At 37.6% G+C, this 17,277-nt stretch overlaps 1 protein-coding gene across 1 annotated transcript in view; it reads right to left on the bottom strand.

The window, feature by feature from the left end:
* Nucleotides 1-909: 909 nt before the first annotated feature.
* The window catches only part of CATSPERB (catsper channel auxiliary subunit beta), a 124,431-nt gene continuing 108,063 nt past the window's right edge, over nt 910-17,277 (bottom strand). Inside the window, exons 22-26 of the mRNA XM_024736277.1 lie at nt 14,146-14,256; nt 8,590-8,725; nt 6,798-6,898; nt 6,023-6,097; nt 910-1,098 (exon numbers count right to left, since the gene is read on the bottom strand). Of these exons, the coding sequence (XP_024592045.1) occupies nt 910-1,098; nt 6,023-6,097; nt 6,798-6,898; nt 8,590-8,725; nt 14,146-14,256 (612 nt within the window). The remainder of the gene's footprint in view (nt 1,099-6,022; nt 6,098-6,797; nt 6,899-8,589; nt 8,726-14,145; nt 14,257-17,277) is intronic.

The raw sequence follows: 17,277 nt of genomic DNA, 5'->3' as shown, positions 1-17,277 counted from the left end.
TTAAATACTTTGCTCAGGTCACACATCTAGGAAGTGGCAAACCTGGGACGTCTGGCTCCGGAGTCTAACTGTTGGATCTACCTTGCCCACTAGCCTCTCAAAAGAACTTTCCTGATACACAGGTACGGCCACTGTTTACAGTTCTCAGAGCTGGGCTCTCCTGGACTGGATGCCTAGCCTCTCCCTATGTTGTCAAGAGCAGTCTGCGGCTCCTCCTGAGCTTTTCCAGGAGGGTGTCACTCTCTGATCTCCAAATGCAGTGGCCATCTTCTGACTACCTGGGGACAGGTGCTCTGAGAGTACACAGAGGTGAATCTTTTGGAATTCTACATGTTGCATGTAGTTTTGTAAATAAGAACCTCACCCAGACCCCGTGTTTGTCCAACCCCACAATTCATTCTCTTTAGGTGTTACAGTCTGGTTTTGAATTTGCCTCAAGAAACCCAAATGGTTTCATCTTTAATTTCCATGAGGCTCTGAAAGCACACATGGACAGGAGCCTCCTTTATCACCCAACTTTCCCTGGCAGGATTGCATTCTACTCATATTCCAATCTGAAAAGGGCAAGGCCCAGAATGGGCTCCAGTCAACAAAAGCTGAAAAATACAGAAAACCCATTCCACACAGAGATGGTTATCATTTTGTATTTTTCTAAAAACCAAGTAAAATCCTCTATTATAAGTGTTGACATAAGAAATTTTCCATGTATTCAAAATAAGAGAATGGAACGGTAAACATGTTGACAAATAGCAATTTGAGTTAAAACGGTAATTCTATAGTATTTTAGCGAGTTTTTACATTAACATTTAAATATATTTTTTTCTAGGAGTTGTCTAATGAAACTAGGAAATAAAGAGAAAATTACGATTACCATTTGTTCACTATTCAGATTTTCAATCGATGAGCCAGCTAATTAGCAGTAATATTTGTTGAATTCACATTGTTTGTCCTAATCAATTTTTTGCATGTATCCCATGGGTGGATGTTACGTATTTGGAACATAAATGCTATAAAAAGGAATCCCCCTAGCAGTACAGCTGCTGCGAGGGCAATAAGTGTGGATCCTGGAAATGGCAGAGGGGCTTCGTCAACATAAATCTGCAACAGAAAAAGCAAAGTCTTTAAGCTTTCTGAACCCAGTAATTCAAAACCCTGAACTTGACATGATTCCCACAGTGGTGGAGACATTGTTACTCATTTAGCAACATTCTATCCGGACTGATATAGATATTTAGCTTCCACAAAGCTTACGAACAGTCTCTCGACAATTTGACAGGTGGTGAATTTCCACATGATACATAGGGAATAGGAAATCGATTTATATCCTATTCCTTTATCCTATGTCTTTAGTGGCAGAGGTGGGCAGATAGAACACGTACACAGCAGGAAAACATTCTGTGTTCAGTTACAGAGGAACAGGCAAAGTGCTGCAGGAACATGGTTAGAAGTGCCTAACCGCTTAGAGTTATCAGGTAATGTGCTTCCTGAGCTGGATCTTGAAGAATAAGGGAAGGAGGAGAAGGTACTTTCAAGGTAGAGGGAATAAGCATGGGCTCTTCCAAACTATCTTCTCTTTAGAGATCCTCTGTACAAGTGCTGACATTGGGAAGTTTCTGTATATTCAAAATGTTTCCTCTGCCTGAATGGCTAATTAATAAAAACAAGTTCCTAGAGGGGAAACAGGATCGTTGACAGAGACATGGAGTCGTCTTTTTCTCTGAGACTAGAGGCAAAGATGGGTGCCATAGCTGTTACAAGTAGAAGTGGGGGCATATGGAGAGTAAGGTGGTTCAAGCTTATGTTTTCCCAGTGAAGTAGGAAGGAAGATCATCTTTGGAGGTAGAAGAAAGTAGAGATGAATGAAAACAGGATGGCAGGAATGGGGGAAAGTGCCAGGACAAGATAAAGGATTAAAAAGCTGCTTTAGGGTATAGATCAAGTTAAAGGTATCTCCATCCTCCCAGTGACCTAAGGATGTATCTGTTTTTTAAGAAACAGTCCCATAAGCTATGAATTCTTTTATAATTTCTCTCACATTCATTCTTTCTCTTCCACTTTTGTTACCGCTATTGTGAGTTTTAATACCCCACTTTGTATAAATAAGCTCCCCTAACAGCTTTCCATGCCGTCAGTCCATGTTGACATGATAACATTGCCAGATTAATCTTTGTAAAACATCAGTCTGTCTATAAAAAAATTTTTTTAACAAAGAGAGATTGCTTCATTTGTGACGAGAAAAATCTTGACTATATAGAACTGGTACCAGAAATGGAGTATTGTAAGCAACAGAATTTAGAAGGTGGATCTGGCCAAGTGGTGTGGAAAGCAGAGAGAAACTGTGCTTTCCAATCTGGGAACATAATTATCTTCATGGTAACGGACCAGCTGGTTTAACCATGTCCTATTGTACTTGGAGGCTCAGACAATGTGCCCAATGCTACTGGAATGATTGGGGATTTGATAGACAAATATTACATATCGGATATGATATGCTACTTGTGTTTTTCAATATGATGCTACAAGATACCAAAAATCTTTCTTTTAAAGGTGGCCCATCAGAGGAGGTTGGATAATAAGCGTTGTAAGAATGATCTAGCCTGTTTGTGGTAAATGAGGGAGACAATTGTGTGCTTCATGTAATCACAAAACCGAAATTTCTTTTCTATGCTAAAGTTAGGAAGAGCCAGAGGAAACCACCCACTGTAACCATAATCTATCTTTTTCTCTGTTCTGCTTCCTCAGTGTTGGATAACTCTCTCCATAGTCCCAACAGTCCTTATGGCTGACAGTAGCTCCTGGGGCTGCAAACTTCCTTGTTCGATGTCATTAAGAAAGAGCAAGTCCATGTCCCAGCACTTTGAGCAAAAGTCCTGTGATTCACTCTGACTGGGCAGGCGTAGATCATGTGCTCATCCCTGAACACCCCTTTTCAAAATGTTTAATAGTTTCTCATTGTTGACAGGAATGTTCCAAAGTTCTCATCCAGACATTCAAGGTCTCCCACAATGGGACCCTAACCTACCCACTTTCTTATATATAACCTTACATTCCAGCCAAATGGATCTACTATTGAAGAGATTGCTACATGACTTCCTATATCTGTGTCTTTGCTGCTGTTGTTCTTTCCACCCAGAATGCCTTCCTTACCCATTTCTGCCTAAAACAAAATTTCAGTCACCTTATCAGAAAATATAAAAATTTCACTTGCTTAAGTCGTCTACTATATTTCTAAGAGTAGAAACCTCTGTCACCTGTGAATCCTGTATTCTCCAGCTAAACTGCTATCTCTAAAGTTCTTGAAAACAGTTTTTTCTTTAAATGTTTCCCTCCCAATCTTCTATGATTATCTAAATATTCCATGCCATGTCTAAAGAAAAGTTGAACTCCAGAATCATAAAAGAGTATGTCTAGACACAATGTCTTTTTATCATCAAAATACTTCAATTTGTGCTTCTTTAATGCAAAGAATTCAGTTAACCAGAGTGCAATTATCAAAACCAGGATATTAACTCTGAGACAACACTATTATCTAATCTCCAGGTTTTACTCAAATTTATCAATGATTCCAATAATGTCCTTTAGGATGAGAGAAAATCCAAGATCATGCTTTGCATTCCATTGTTTCAGGATACTTGCCAAAGTAGATTTCAGGAACCTTTGTCTTTTGCTATTGTTTCTTAATGATTCTCTTCCTTTATTAACTTGCAATCACTTCCTATTTTTCTTTTATTCATTGTCGTGGTTCTTCCTTCGTTCCTGAAGCTTTGTTTCTCTCTGTTGACACTTCTTTTTAGCCTGAAGAACTTCCTTAGGCATTTTTTCAGAGAAGTTCTGCCTACAGTGGATTATCTTTTTTTTCCTTCATCTGAAATTGACCTTTATTTTCCCCTCATTCCTCAAGGATATTTTCACTAGCTATAGAGTTCTGGGTTGACAGTCCTTCTTCCCTACACTACAACTGTCCCCAGTACATTAAGGATGCTGTACAACTTTCTTCTGTGGTTTCTGATGAGAAATGAGCAGTCATTCAAATGGTTGTTCACTTACATGCAGTGTTTTTCTCTGGCTGCTTTCAAGATTTTCCTTTGTGTTTGATTTGTAGTAGTTTGATTATGATTTAGGCATTCAGGTGTAGTGTTTAGGCATGCTTTTTTTAAGTTCATCTTGTTTGGGATTCATTAAGCTTCTTGAATATGTCAATTTTGTGTTCACCAAATTTAGGACATTTTCAGCCTTAATTTCTTCAGCTTTTTTTCCCCTGTACTAATCTCTTTTTTCCTCTCCTTCAGGGACTCTGGTGACATAAGTGTTAGACCTTTTGATACCGTCGCATAGATCCTTGAGGCTATTCTTTTTAAAATCTTTTTTCTTCACGTTGAATTTTTACTGATTTATTTTCAAATTCACTGATTCTTTTCTCTGCAATAGCCATTCTGCTATTGAGTCCATCCAGTGATTTTAAATATTTGTACTTTTCAGTTCTAAAATTTCCATTTTTTTTTTTTAATAGCTTCTATTTCTCTGCTGAGAATTTCTTCCTTTCCCTTTCCATTCATTTCAGAAGTGCTTGCCTTTACCTAGAGCATGGTTATAATAGCTGGCTTAAAATATCTGTCTTGATAACGCCATTTGCTGTCATTTGCTGATTGTCTTTTCTTTCCCTGAATTGCTTATATTTTCTTAATTCTTGGTATACTGAGTAACTTTGGATTGTATCCTGGATATTTAAGATATTACGTTTAGAGACTTTGGGTCCTGTTAAAAATACTCTGGAAAATGTTGAATCTTTTGTTTGTTTCAGCAGTCAATCACACTGGTTGCATTCAGATCACAAGTAATGCCTTACTGTCTGTGGGTATGGCTCCAATGTCTGCTCAGTTTTCAAAAAAAGCCTTAGCTATGCTATCATGTCTTCCTGTCTCCTTTGCCACTTAGGGGAACGTAAGTGGGTGTTTATATTGTCGTTTTATTTTGAAGCCTTTGCTAAGCTTCTTTAGGTGTGTTCTACTCGTGTGCTGCTTGGCACTCGCGCTAGTACATATACACAATTAGGAATCTCCTCCTCCAGCTCTCTTCTCTTAGGGATTTCCCCCGCACTCTCTACTCCTAGAGGCCCTTTTCCTTAGGCCTCTGGGAAGAAAGCTGGGATTCATTAGAGTTTTAGCCTTCTGTACTGCTGTGCTGTTCTATGAAACTGGGGCTGACCTTGGGACAAAGAGATGAGAAAAAAGAGAGAAAAATAATGGGGATTTTCTCTCATGCTCCTCCTATGACAGATGCTTCTTTTCCTAGATCTAGTGGGATGGATTTTCTCTCAGGGTCTTAGATGTCTGCACTGCTGCCATGGCACCCATCACCGCAGTTGTGCAGATTCATTACTGAGGCAGGGCCAGGATAGAGAAAGGAAAAAAGAGAGAGTAAGAGATTTTGTTTTTGATAATGTGGTACCAGTATTTGACAATGAATGAGCCATTAATCAATTAAATCAAATCCTTATTCCTTCCCACCTGCCACAGGTAGCAGATATCATTATATGAATAAACAAAAATGAGTCATTGAACATCATAGGGTGATTTGGAGAGACTGACTTTGGTTTCCAATTCTTTTGGATCTTGGCGGCTTTGGGAGTATTTAAGACTCTACCGTTACAATGCAAATAACCAAAGGGAGGATAATACTGGAAACTAAAGTGTTACAGACATAGGTCTCTGTGGGGAGTTGAGGGGGGCGGTGTCAGAAAACCAAGCTAAATATGGAAGGTGGAGATGGAACAAAAACAAATACAGGCACTTATTAAAATTTTCCCAGCATTAATTGGTCCTGCAACCTACCAAGGGCCCTAACTTCATCACTGCTGATCATGTCACCACCAGTCTCCAGGATCCCCCATCTCCAGGCCTTGTCTATCATACAAATTCTCCCATTTTTTTCTCTTAAGTGTCTCCTGGACGGATGCCTGTCATATTATGTCCCCAGCCATCACTCCCTTGGATACCACTGGATACCTGTGCCTTCACTATACCTGAAATTCTTCACCTAAGTTACAAAAAGAGACCCCTGGAACAACAGACACTCTGAAGTGAAAGAGCTCGGAGCCCTGTGGAAGAAACACACCAGGCATTAGCAACATTGACATATATGTTCTTTTAAGTAAAAATATACACTGGGGCCACTTTCCCTACAGATTCTGCATAGAAAAATTCCAACCTCTTTTCTAAGGTTCTTCGGCATATACTTCATGTATCAAAATAAAAATGGGGGGAGAAGGACAAGAGTTAGAAACAGAGGGATTCGATAGCTGACACTTTTTTCTTTTTGAATGAAGAAACAGAAACATAAAATCTAACATGGCCTTGATGAGTACTTTGGGCTAATCCACATATTCATGGTTTTGAGATGTCCCCTAACTTTTATTGGCTTTCACAACAATCACCTAGATTATGTCAACTTGATGTGTTCTTAGGGGCATCTGAACCCAGAAGACATGTGTCTGTACATGTCCAGGTGAAGAATACTGAGCCCATTTCCCCCTAACTTCTGGAAACACTTTTTCTGCTCCACCTTGATAATCTATTAGTCTTGCATTTTAGCTCAAAACATGGTAAGTTAATGTTAAATTCAACATTCAGATATCTTTAAATATTATAATAGCATCAAGGGAAATGGAGGAAAAATAAACTCCAAATAGTGACGCTATTTCCACCATTCATGGATACCTATCCCTTAAAACTAAAGCCAAAGACATACAGGTTTTATCTAAACTCAAAACAGGAAAAATAAAAATGCTGTCAACTTACCTTTATACTTAGGTTGAGGCCTAAAGGATTATACACTGGAGCATGAAGAATCGATTCTAAGTAGTCTTTCATTTTTTTTACATTTTCTGGCACAGTGTGTTCTAAAATTACACAAAGTATATTTTAAGCACATGTATGCTATTTTCTCATTCTATGTAAAGCTTCTAAAAAACAGTAAGGTACAATGAAAGATTCCACTCCATAACATGGCTAAATTGTACATAATTTTAGTTCTGTTTGACTCAGTGGAGAATATATTTAGGGGAAATTAGGCCTAGCATCTGACACTGCATCTTCTCAGGGGCATCCCTTTTCTCCCTTTTCTCCATACAGGATGTGAATATCATCATGGCTAATTTTAAGCAGCGAACGGTTTAACAAACAGTACGCCATATGCTTGAATATTTAACAATCAGTGCTCAAAAACAGCAGACTGCAGCACACCATAGAAAATGAGGATTTTAGTTAAAGCAAAATATTTACTAATTCTCTTTGCTCAATTTTTCAATTCAAAAATGCACATGTTGGGCAGAGTAAGACTCTCACTGAATACCAAATGTCTGGATGCTTGATTACATTTGGAAATTTCATTTGACTCTATCTATTGATCTATTAATCTATCTACCTATTGATCTCCTTAAAAGTACGCATTCGTGGGGCTTCCCTGGTGGCGCAGTGGTTGAGAATCTGCCTGCTAATGCAGGGGACACGGGTTCGAGCCCTGGTCTGGGAGGATCCCACATGCCGCGGAGCAACTAGGCCCGTGAGCCACAACTACTGAGCCTGCGCGTCTGGAGCCTGTGCTCCACAAAAAGAGAGGCCGCGATAGTGAGAGGCCCGCGCACCGCGATGAAGAGTGGCCCCCGCTTGCCACAACTAGAGAAAGCCCTCGCACAGAAATGAAGACCCAACACAACAAAAACAAATTAATTAATTAATAAACTCCTACCCCTAACATCTTCTTTAAAAAAAAAAAAAAGTACGCATTCGTGAACAAACACAAATGTGCAACAAAAAAGTATATATTTGAGGTAAAATTGAATTGTGGTAGATTTTATTTTACTTATTTAGAAATACTTCTGCATCCTTTCAATTATTTTACCATAAAATATTTAAGAAACTTTTCTCATATAATTAGAAGATAGATCCTATAGATAATCTGGCAACACGTTTTATATCTCCCTCCATAACATTGCAAAAGCAATGAAAGGAGACACCAGACCAACGTGTAGCACAAATTCAATAATTTTTGCTGCTAATCTACATAATGGCTCTGAGTCCAGGTCACTGGAAGTGATGATGAAATAAGTGTGAGACACACAGACATAGAAAACAAACTTCTGGTTACCAAAGGGGAAGCGGGTGGAGAGGGGATAAATTAGAAGGTGAGGATTAATATATACAGAGTACTATATATAAAATAGATAACCAACAAGGACCTACTGTATAGCACAGGGAACTCTACTCAATATTTTTTTTTCTACTCAATATTTTTTAACAACTTATAAGGGAAAAGAATCTGAAAAAGAATATATATATATATTATATGTGTATAACTGAATCACTGTGCTGTACACCTGAAATTAACATGATATTGTAAATCACCTATACTTCCAAAAAAAAAAAGTGGGAGATGATAGAAGCAGCATGAACAGCAACATGACAACTGATTCGACTTCTTTTCCAAAGAACTCTCAACTATCTTTTGTGTAAACAGTTTTGTAAACCACTTCTCTACATAATAACAACAGTACGCATAGCTGTAATAATTGTAGAAGAAAGCAAATCTTACTTAGGTTCCAGTTTTCCCTGTTATTCACTTCAGTCACAGTAACCAGGTATGGAGTTTCCACTGGGACATGTCCATCCTCACTGTAAATTTTCAAAGAAATTGGATATTGTGTAACTGGAAACTTAAAACGAGGAACCTAAAATGCAAATGCCAAGAATGAATGTAAATTTGGAAAATTCAATACTAACTCTTCATTTCCTGGTAAAGAATGAATAGATGTATTCCCAAGAATTTGTCTATTCTATATGAAATGTGCTTCTGAGGGTTTCTGCCTTCACAGAGCATTAAAAAAAATAAATCTGTCTTATAGTAGAATTGCTGTGAACTCCAAAAGTAGTGCACAAAGACTGTGGTAACAAAACTCCTGCCTTTCTGTCGGCCTTTTCTCACAGGAATTTGCTATTATGGTATCCACACTTTTTCGGCCAACCCATATACCCTAAGATACTGCATGAATTAGGTCTTGCCCAAATCCCTTAACGACCCTCTCTCTGCCAGTCATCATCTTTTTTTTTTTTAATTTTATCTTATTTTATTTATTTTTTATACAGCAGGTTCTTATTAGTCAACCATTTGATACACATCAATGTATACACGTCAATCCCAATCTCCCAATTCATCCCACCATCACCACCCCCCCTCGCCACTTTCCCCGCTTGGTGTCCATACATTTGTTCTCTACATCTGTGTCTCAATTTCTGCCCTGCAAACCGGTTCATCTGTACCATTCTTCTAGGTTCCACATATATGCGTTAATATACGATATTTGTTTTTCTTTCTGACTTACTTCACTCTGTATGACAGTCTCTAGATCCATCCACATCTCTACAAATGACCCAGTTACATTCCTTTATATGGCTGAGTGTTATTCCATTGTATATATGTACCACACCTTCTTTATCGATTCATCTGTCAACGGGCATTTAGGTTGCTTCCATGTCCTGGCTATTGTAAATAGTGCTGCAATGAACATTGGGGTGCATGTGTCTTTTTGAATAATGGTTTTCTCTGGGTATATGCCCAGTAGTGGGATTGCTGGGTCAATAAGGTAATTCTATTTTTAGTTTTTTAAGGAATCTCCATACTGTTCTCCAAAGTGGCTCTATCAATTTACATTCCCACCAACAGTGCAAGAGGGTTCTCTTTTCTCCACACCCTCTCCAGCATTTGTTGTTTGTAGATGTTCTGATGATGTCCATTCTAACTGGTGTGAGGTGATACCTCATTGTAGTTTTGATTTGCATTTCTCTAATAATTAGTGATGTTGAGCAGCTTTTCATGTGCCTCTTGGCCATCTGTATGTCTTCTTTGGAGAAATGTCTATTTAGGTCTTCTGCCCACTTTTGGACTGGGTTCTTTGTTTTTTTAATATTGAGCTGCATGAGCTGTTTATATATTTTGGAGATTAATCCTTTGCCCGTTGATTCATTTGCACATATTTTCTCCCATTCTGAGGGTTCTCTTTTCATCTTGTTTATGGTTTCGTTTGCTGTGCAAAAGCTTTTAAGTTTCATTAGATCCCATTTGTTTATTTTTGTTTTTATTTCCATTACTCTACGAGGTGGATCAAAAAAGATCTTGCTGTGATTTATGTCAAAGAGTGTTCTTCCTATGTTTTCCTCTAAGGGTTTTATAGTGTCTTGTCTTACATGTAGGTCTCTAATCCATTTTGAATTTATTTTTGTGTATGGTGTTAGGGAGTGTTATAATTTCATTCTTTTACATGTAGCTGTCCAGTTTTCCCAGCACCACTTATTGAAGAGACTTTCTTTTCTCCATTGTATATCCTTACCTCCTTTGTCATAGATTAGTTGACCATACGTGCGTGGGTTTATCTCTGAGCTTTCTATCTTGTTCCATTGATCTATATTTCTGTTTTTGTGCCAGTACCATATTATCTGGATTACTGTAGCTTTGTAGTATAGTCTGAAGTCAGGGAGTCTGATTCCTCCAGCTCTGCTTTTTTCCCTCAAGACTGCTTTGGCTATTCGGGGTCTTTTGTGTAATCATACAAATTTTAAGGTTTTTTGTTCTAGTTCCGTAAAAAAATACAAATTTTAAGATTTTTTAGTTCTAGTTCTATTGGTAATTTGATAGGGATTGCATTGAATCTGTAGATTGCTTTGGGTAATATAGTCATTTTCACAATATTGATTTTTCCAATCCAAGAACATGGTATATCTCTCCATCTGTTGGTATCATCTTTAATTTCTTTCATCAGTGTCTTATAGTTTTCTGCATACAGGTCTTTTGTATCCCCAGGTACGTTTATTCCTAGGTATTTTATTATTTTTGTTGCAATGGTAAGTGGGAGTGTTTCCTTAATTTCTCTTTCAGATTTTTCATCATTAGTATATAGGAATGCAAGAGATTTCTGTGCATTAATTTTGTATCCTTCAACTTTACCAAATTCATTGATTAGCTCTGGTAGTTTTCTGGTGGCATCTTTAGGATTCTCTATGTATAGTATTATGTCATCTGCAAACAGTGACAGTTTTACTTCTTCTTTTCCAGTTTGTATTCCTTCTATTTCTTTTTCTTCTCTGATTGCCATGGCTAGGACTTCTAAAACTATGTTGAATAATAGTGGTGAGAGTGGACATCCTTTTCCTGTTCCTAATCTAGAGAAAATGTTTTCAATTTTTCATCATTGAGAATGATGTTTGCTGTGGGTTTGTTGTATATGGCCTTTAGTATGTTGAGGTAGGTTCCCTCTATGCCTACTTTCTGGAGAGTTTTTTTTTTTTTATCATAAATGGGGATTGAATTTTGTCAAAAGCTTTTCTTGCATCTATTGAGATGATCATATGGGTTTCATTCTTCAATTTGTTGATATAGTGTATCACATTGATTGATTTGCGTATACTGTAGAATCCTTGCATCCCTGGAATAAATCCCACTTGATCATGGTTTATGATCCTTTCAGTGTGTTGTTGGATTCTGTTTGCTAGTATTTTGTTGAGGATTTTTGCATCTATATTCATCAGTGATATTGGTCTGTAATTTTCTTTTTTTGTAGTATCTTTGTCTGGTTTTGGTATACAGGTGATGGTGGCCTCATAGAATGAGTTTAGGAGTGTTCCTTCCTCTGCAATTTTTTGGAAGAGTTTGAGAAGGATGGGTGTTAGCTCTTCTCTAAATGTTTGATAGAATTCAGCTGTGAAACCATTTGGTCCTGGACTTTTGTTTGTTGGGAGATTTTTAATCACAGTTTCAATTTCATTACTTGTGACTGGTCTGTTCATATTTTCTATTTCTTCCAGGTTCAGTCTTGGAAGGTTATACCTTTCTAAGAATTTGTCCATTTCTTCCAGGTTGTCCATTTTATTGGCGTAGAGTTGCTTGTAGTAGTCTCTTAGGATGCTTTGTATTTCTGCGGTGTCTGTTGTAACTTCTCCTTTTTCATTTCTAATTTTATTGATTTGAGTCCTCTCCCTCTTTTTCTTGATGAGTCTGGCTAACGGTTTATCAATTTTGTTTATCTTCTCAAAGAACCAGCTTTTAGTTTTATTGATCTTTGCTATTGTTTGCTTTGTTTCTATTTCATTTATTTCTGCTCTGTTCTTTATGATTTCTTTCCTTCTGCTAACTTTGGGTTTTGTTTGTTCTTCTTTCTCTAGTTCCTTTAAGTGTAAGGTTAGATTGTTTATTTGAGATTTTTCTTGTTTCTTGAGGTAGGCTTGTATAGCTATAAACTTCCCTCTTAGAACTGCTTTTGCCACATCCCATAGGTTTTGAAATGTCGTGTTATCATTGTCATTTGTCTCTAGGTATTTTTGACTTCCTCTTTGATTTCTTCAGTAATCTCTTGATTATTTAGTAATGTATTGTTTAGCCTCCATGCGTTTGTGTATTTTCCATTTTTTTCCCCTGTAATTGATTTCTAACCTCATAGCGTTGTAGTCAGAAAAGATGCTTGATATGACTTCAATTTTCTTAAATTTATTGAGGCTTGATTTATGACCCAAGATGTGATCTATCCTGGAGACTGTTCCATGCGCACTTGAGAAGAAAGTGTAACCTGCTCTTCGCTGTGCTTCCTGGGCTTGGGTGGCAATTTCCTTTCCCATGTTAGGGAATTTTTCTACTATAATCTCTTCAAATATTTTCTCGGGTCCTTTCTCTCTCTCTTCACCTTCTGGGACCCCTGTAATACGAATATTGTTGTGTTTAATGTTGTCCTAGAGGTCTCTTACGTTGTCTTTTTCACTATCATTATTCTGAATTCTTTTTCTGGAAGGTTGCCTATCTCCACTTCATTCAGTTGTTTTTCTGGGGTTTTATCTCGTTCCTTCATGTGGTACATAGACCTCTGTCTTTTCATCTTGTCTGTCTTTCTGTGAATGTGGTTTTTGTTCCACAGGCTGCAGTATTGTCATTCTTCTTGCTTCTGCTGGCTGCCTTCCCAGTCATGATTCTTTGCCTCCATTCTTTTTCTGAGGTCCTGGATCATGTTCACTATCATTATTCTGAATTCTTTTTCTGGAAGGTTGCCTATCTCCACTTCATTCAGTTGTTTTTCTGGGGTTTTATCTCGTTCCTTCATGTGGTACATAGCCCTCTGTCTTTTCATCTTGTCTGTCTTTCTGTGAATGTGGTTTTTGTTCCACAGGCTGCAGTATTGTAGTTCTTCTTGCTTCTGCTGGCTGCCCTCCCAGTCATGAGCTTTCAACCACACTCATTAAATGCAGGCTCTGGAGTTCAAATCTAGCTCCATCACATATTAATGATGTGGTCTTTGGCAAATTACCAGGCTTCTCTGTGCCTCAAATGAAATGAGACAAGTTATGGAGAAGCCTTAGAGCAGTACATAGTAGAGAGTAAATTCTCAAGAAATACTGGAATTCAACAAGTGTGGAGTTGTGGAGGTATACAGTAGCAACCCTCATAGTTTACTGACTGCTGACTCTATGCCCAGTATTATAGTAAGCGATTTTATCCTTGTATAAAATCATTTAAAATAATGCCGTATACAGTCCAACAAGGTCTTTGAAATAGATCTACTCGAAAGTTATACCAAGTGCACAGGTAAGTCAGCTAATGCAGAGACCAACATCAACTTGATACATGTTTGAATGTTTGGAGCCTAACAGAAGGAAGTATTTGACACAGAACCCATTCTCTTAACCAACATATTATACTGTCTTCTATTTTGTCACTGGTACCTTGTGCTTTAAGTTCTATATTCTCAGAACCTGATACATGTTTGATAGTCAATACTTTTTTAAATGAATCAATATTCACCATAACCTAGTGTAACGTTTGACAGGTTATACATTGTTTTCACATAGATAGAAGCATGTGCGTGTGTATCTTTATAAGAACCTGTGAAATGAACAAGGCAATGCAGATATTATTCTATTCTACAGATGAGGTTAATTACTGTGTCTGGGGACATTTAAATTCAAATATTTTTAGCTGTATGTCATATTTAATTCTATGTCATAATAAAACAGTATTTCTATGTCTTAGTTTTCATGTTTAACCAAAATGTGCATTTCAAAGTCTTATTAATATGAAAATACTCTGTCTTCAGGAAATTAAAGATTATCTTACCTTTTCTCTGCAATCTGAGAAAGCAACAGCATGTGAAAACTTCTGATCATTTGTGCAATTACATTCCTCCCGAGTAGACACATTTGCACACTGTTTGAATTTACCAGATTTCTGCAAATAGAATTAAAATAGGTTGACGTGCTTTTTTTGGTGGCAGGATTTATGCAAACTGAGTAAATGTGCAATAAATATTTGTTACCTGAATGAATAAAATCCCTGAGAAGTTAAAAAGGGAAAAAATCCATTAATAATAAGGTAAAAGCACAGTATTTCTGAATTTTGTCTATTTGCTTGGAATGAACCCAAGTATCACTCAGCTGCTTGCCAGTTTACCTCAGGGCAGTTGATAGTCAACATGCATGGGACCCAGAAAGCCTGTGTCTTTCTGAATGCAGTAATTAAGATGCCCACCTCCATCGCTGGCATGGAAACTGAGACCTAAAAGAACAGACTTGATATGATGGGCTGCCGACTATGGATACTCTCCAAACCTACTATTTTGTACTTATCTCTCCTCATAGCAGTCACTAAGGCTGTTTAAAATCTCTGCTATAACTATACATCCACTTGTCATTCATTTTTTCATTTGATCACTCTTGCTTGATTTATTCGTTTTTATTCATTTTTTATTGGTTTATTCGTTTTTTCAAAGAACTGGCTTTTGATTTTGATAATCAACTCTATTTCTAAAAACATTATTCTTCCGTCTACTTCTTTTAAGATTACCATTCTCGTCCTCATTGCTTCTTTTTTTCTTCTTTTTATTGAGATAACATTTACCATTTTTAAGTGTACAATGCAGTGGGTTTTAGTATACTCACAATGTTATTCAGTCAACACACCACTATCTAATTTCAGAACTAATTTGCTGCTTAGTTAGGTTCATTCAGCTCTTCCAATCTTTTGAGCTGTTTCACGATTACATTTTAAACTTCTGACAACTTTTTTGTGTGTGTGCTGTCTGTCTCCAATTTTTTTTTCATGGTTGCAATATGACCTAAACTGTTCTGAAATAATTATTTTGCTTATTCTAAAGTTTGCTTGTATTTATGATACTGTTTTCCAAGGCATGAGTTTTTTAGATTTATGCTTCTTTTTTATTGTGGAAGTTTTCTTCAAATATTTGGTGTTTTACAGTTGTCTGCTTATCCCTGGAGAGTCTAACTGCCAACTCTGTATCTGGAATGACATCACACATGATTGTCTAGTAAGGGGATGATGTCAGCATAACAAGAAGTCACAGTGTTGGTTCAGACGTACGTTTTTCCCAGCTGTTATATTTTGAGGTGATCAGAGGAAGAATTACATAAATTTTGAGTAGTATGCTCCACTAGATGATGCTATTTAATTCATATAACTTTTAAAGCTTATTCTCCCCCATTAAAGATCCATGAAGATGTCATGTTTATCTTGTTCACTGTTGTCTCCCCAGAGAATATCTGTTTGTACAGTGTCTGATAACTCTGGAAATGCTGAAATTCACATTTGTTGAATGTATAAAAGGTGCCCCCCCAAAACCCGTTATTTACTTATGTGTAAATTAGATACATTTCCTATTCAACTCCCAAGAAAATCCAGAAGAAAAAACAAATCCAAACGAAGGATTTCCATGTAAATATATTAAACTCATATTTCAATAGATGAGGCTTGCGTCTAGTGACGTATCAGACTTTATCTTTGGAAGAAACTGCAATTGAAGAATTCAGTATTTGAGTTGCTCATTGCCTGGAGCAGAGCTGCTTACCTTGAAATCCAAGATTCAACAAGAAGTCAACCTTGTGTGTGTGTGTGTGTGTGTGTGTGTGTGTGTGTGTGTGTAATCATATGTGTATAAATGTGTATTATTTGTTTGTTGAAGAATTTTTAAGTACTCCCTATGTTGGGCACTTTTCTGGGTACTAAAGATATTGTAGAGAATAAAATAGATTAAAAAATCCCAGCAATAACCCTGCTTTATGTAGCTTACCTTTTAATGAAATACAATAAATAAATGGGTAAAATATGTAAAACTGTAAAAGTGCAGTGAAGGAAAATAAGGCAGGGAAGGGGGACAGCGGAGGTGGAGTTTACAGTCCTAAATACAGTGGCCAAGGAAGGTCTCACAATGATGGTGACATTTAAGCAAAAATCTGAAGATGGTGATGGAATGCGCTATGTGATATCTGGCAGAAGTACATTCCAGACAGAGGAAATGTTTGAAACTTGAAGACCCTGAGGTGGAAATATGTCTGGTACACTTGAAGAACAGCAAGGAGGCCAGTGTGTGCAGAAAAGAGTGACCTGCGGGAAATCAGGTCAGATGTGAAGCTAAGGCTGAACCACAGAGGACCTTATAAACCATTGTAAGAATTTGGCTTTTACCCTGAATGAGATGGGAAGATGATGAAGAGTTTTGAACAAAAGAAACAACCATTTTCTGTCTTTGTGTGTGTGTGTATGTTCGTGAATGGATATGAATGTCTGCTTGTCCATATGTATATGCAGTTAGGTGCGTTTTTCTCAAGAGAGATATTACAGGTATCTGTGAGGTTTCCTTGGGAAGCCACCCCATGATGTACTTTTCTTTTTTAAAAGAAGTATTTATTTATTTATTTATTTTGGCTGGACCGGGTCTTTATTGCGGCACGTGGGATCTTTAGTTACATATGCATGCGGGCTTCTTAGTTGCGGCCTGCACGCAGGACCTAGTTCCCCTGATCAGGGATCAAACCCAGGCCCCCTGCATTGGGAGGTTGGAGTCTTACCCACTGGACCACCAGGGAAGTCCTGATGTATTCTTCTTTTGAGCCTAGTGGTTTCTCTCTGTTCTATCTTGCTCTCCCTGACTCCAGAGAGGCAGAGTGCTGCTGGGGTTTGGTTATTTTCTAGGTGGATCCTTGACAGGAGTTCAAATGAGCCTATGTTGGAGCAAACACTCTTCTCTGTTTTTGGACATCATTCCTTTCACAGAGTTGTGAGATGGGTCTGAGGCCCCTTTCATTTAAAAAACAATGTTCTCACTCTACCTATGCTCTTTGAAATTCAAATGGGAGCTAGGGAGAGGTCAAGGGGAAAGAGTCCATTTAGACTTCTTGGTTCCAAAACTGTATCCAGGAGTAGCAGCAAGAGAAGAAAAGGCTAGAGTAGTAGTAG

The sequence above is a fragment of the Neophocaena asiaeorientalis genome, unplaced genomic scaffold, assembly GCF_003031525.2.
Source record: "Neophocaena asiaeorientalis asiaeorientalis breed wild unplaced genomic scaffold, Neophocaena_asiaeorientalis_V1.1 scaffold152, whole genome shotgun sequence".
Taxonomy (NCBI): Eukaryota; Metazoa; Chordata; class Mammalia; order Artiodactyla; family Phocoenidae; genus Neophocaena; species Neophocaena asiaeorientalis.
This window is presented reverse-complemented; position numbering and strand designations above follow the sequence as displayed.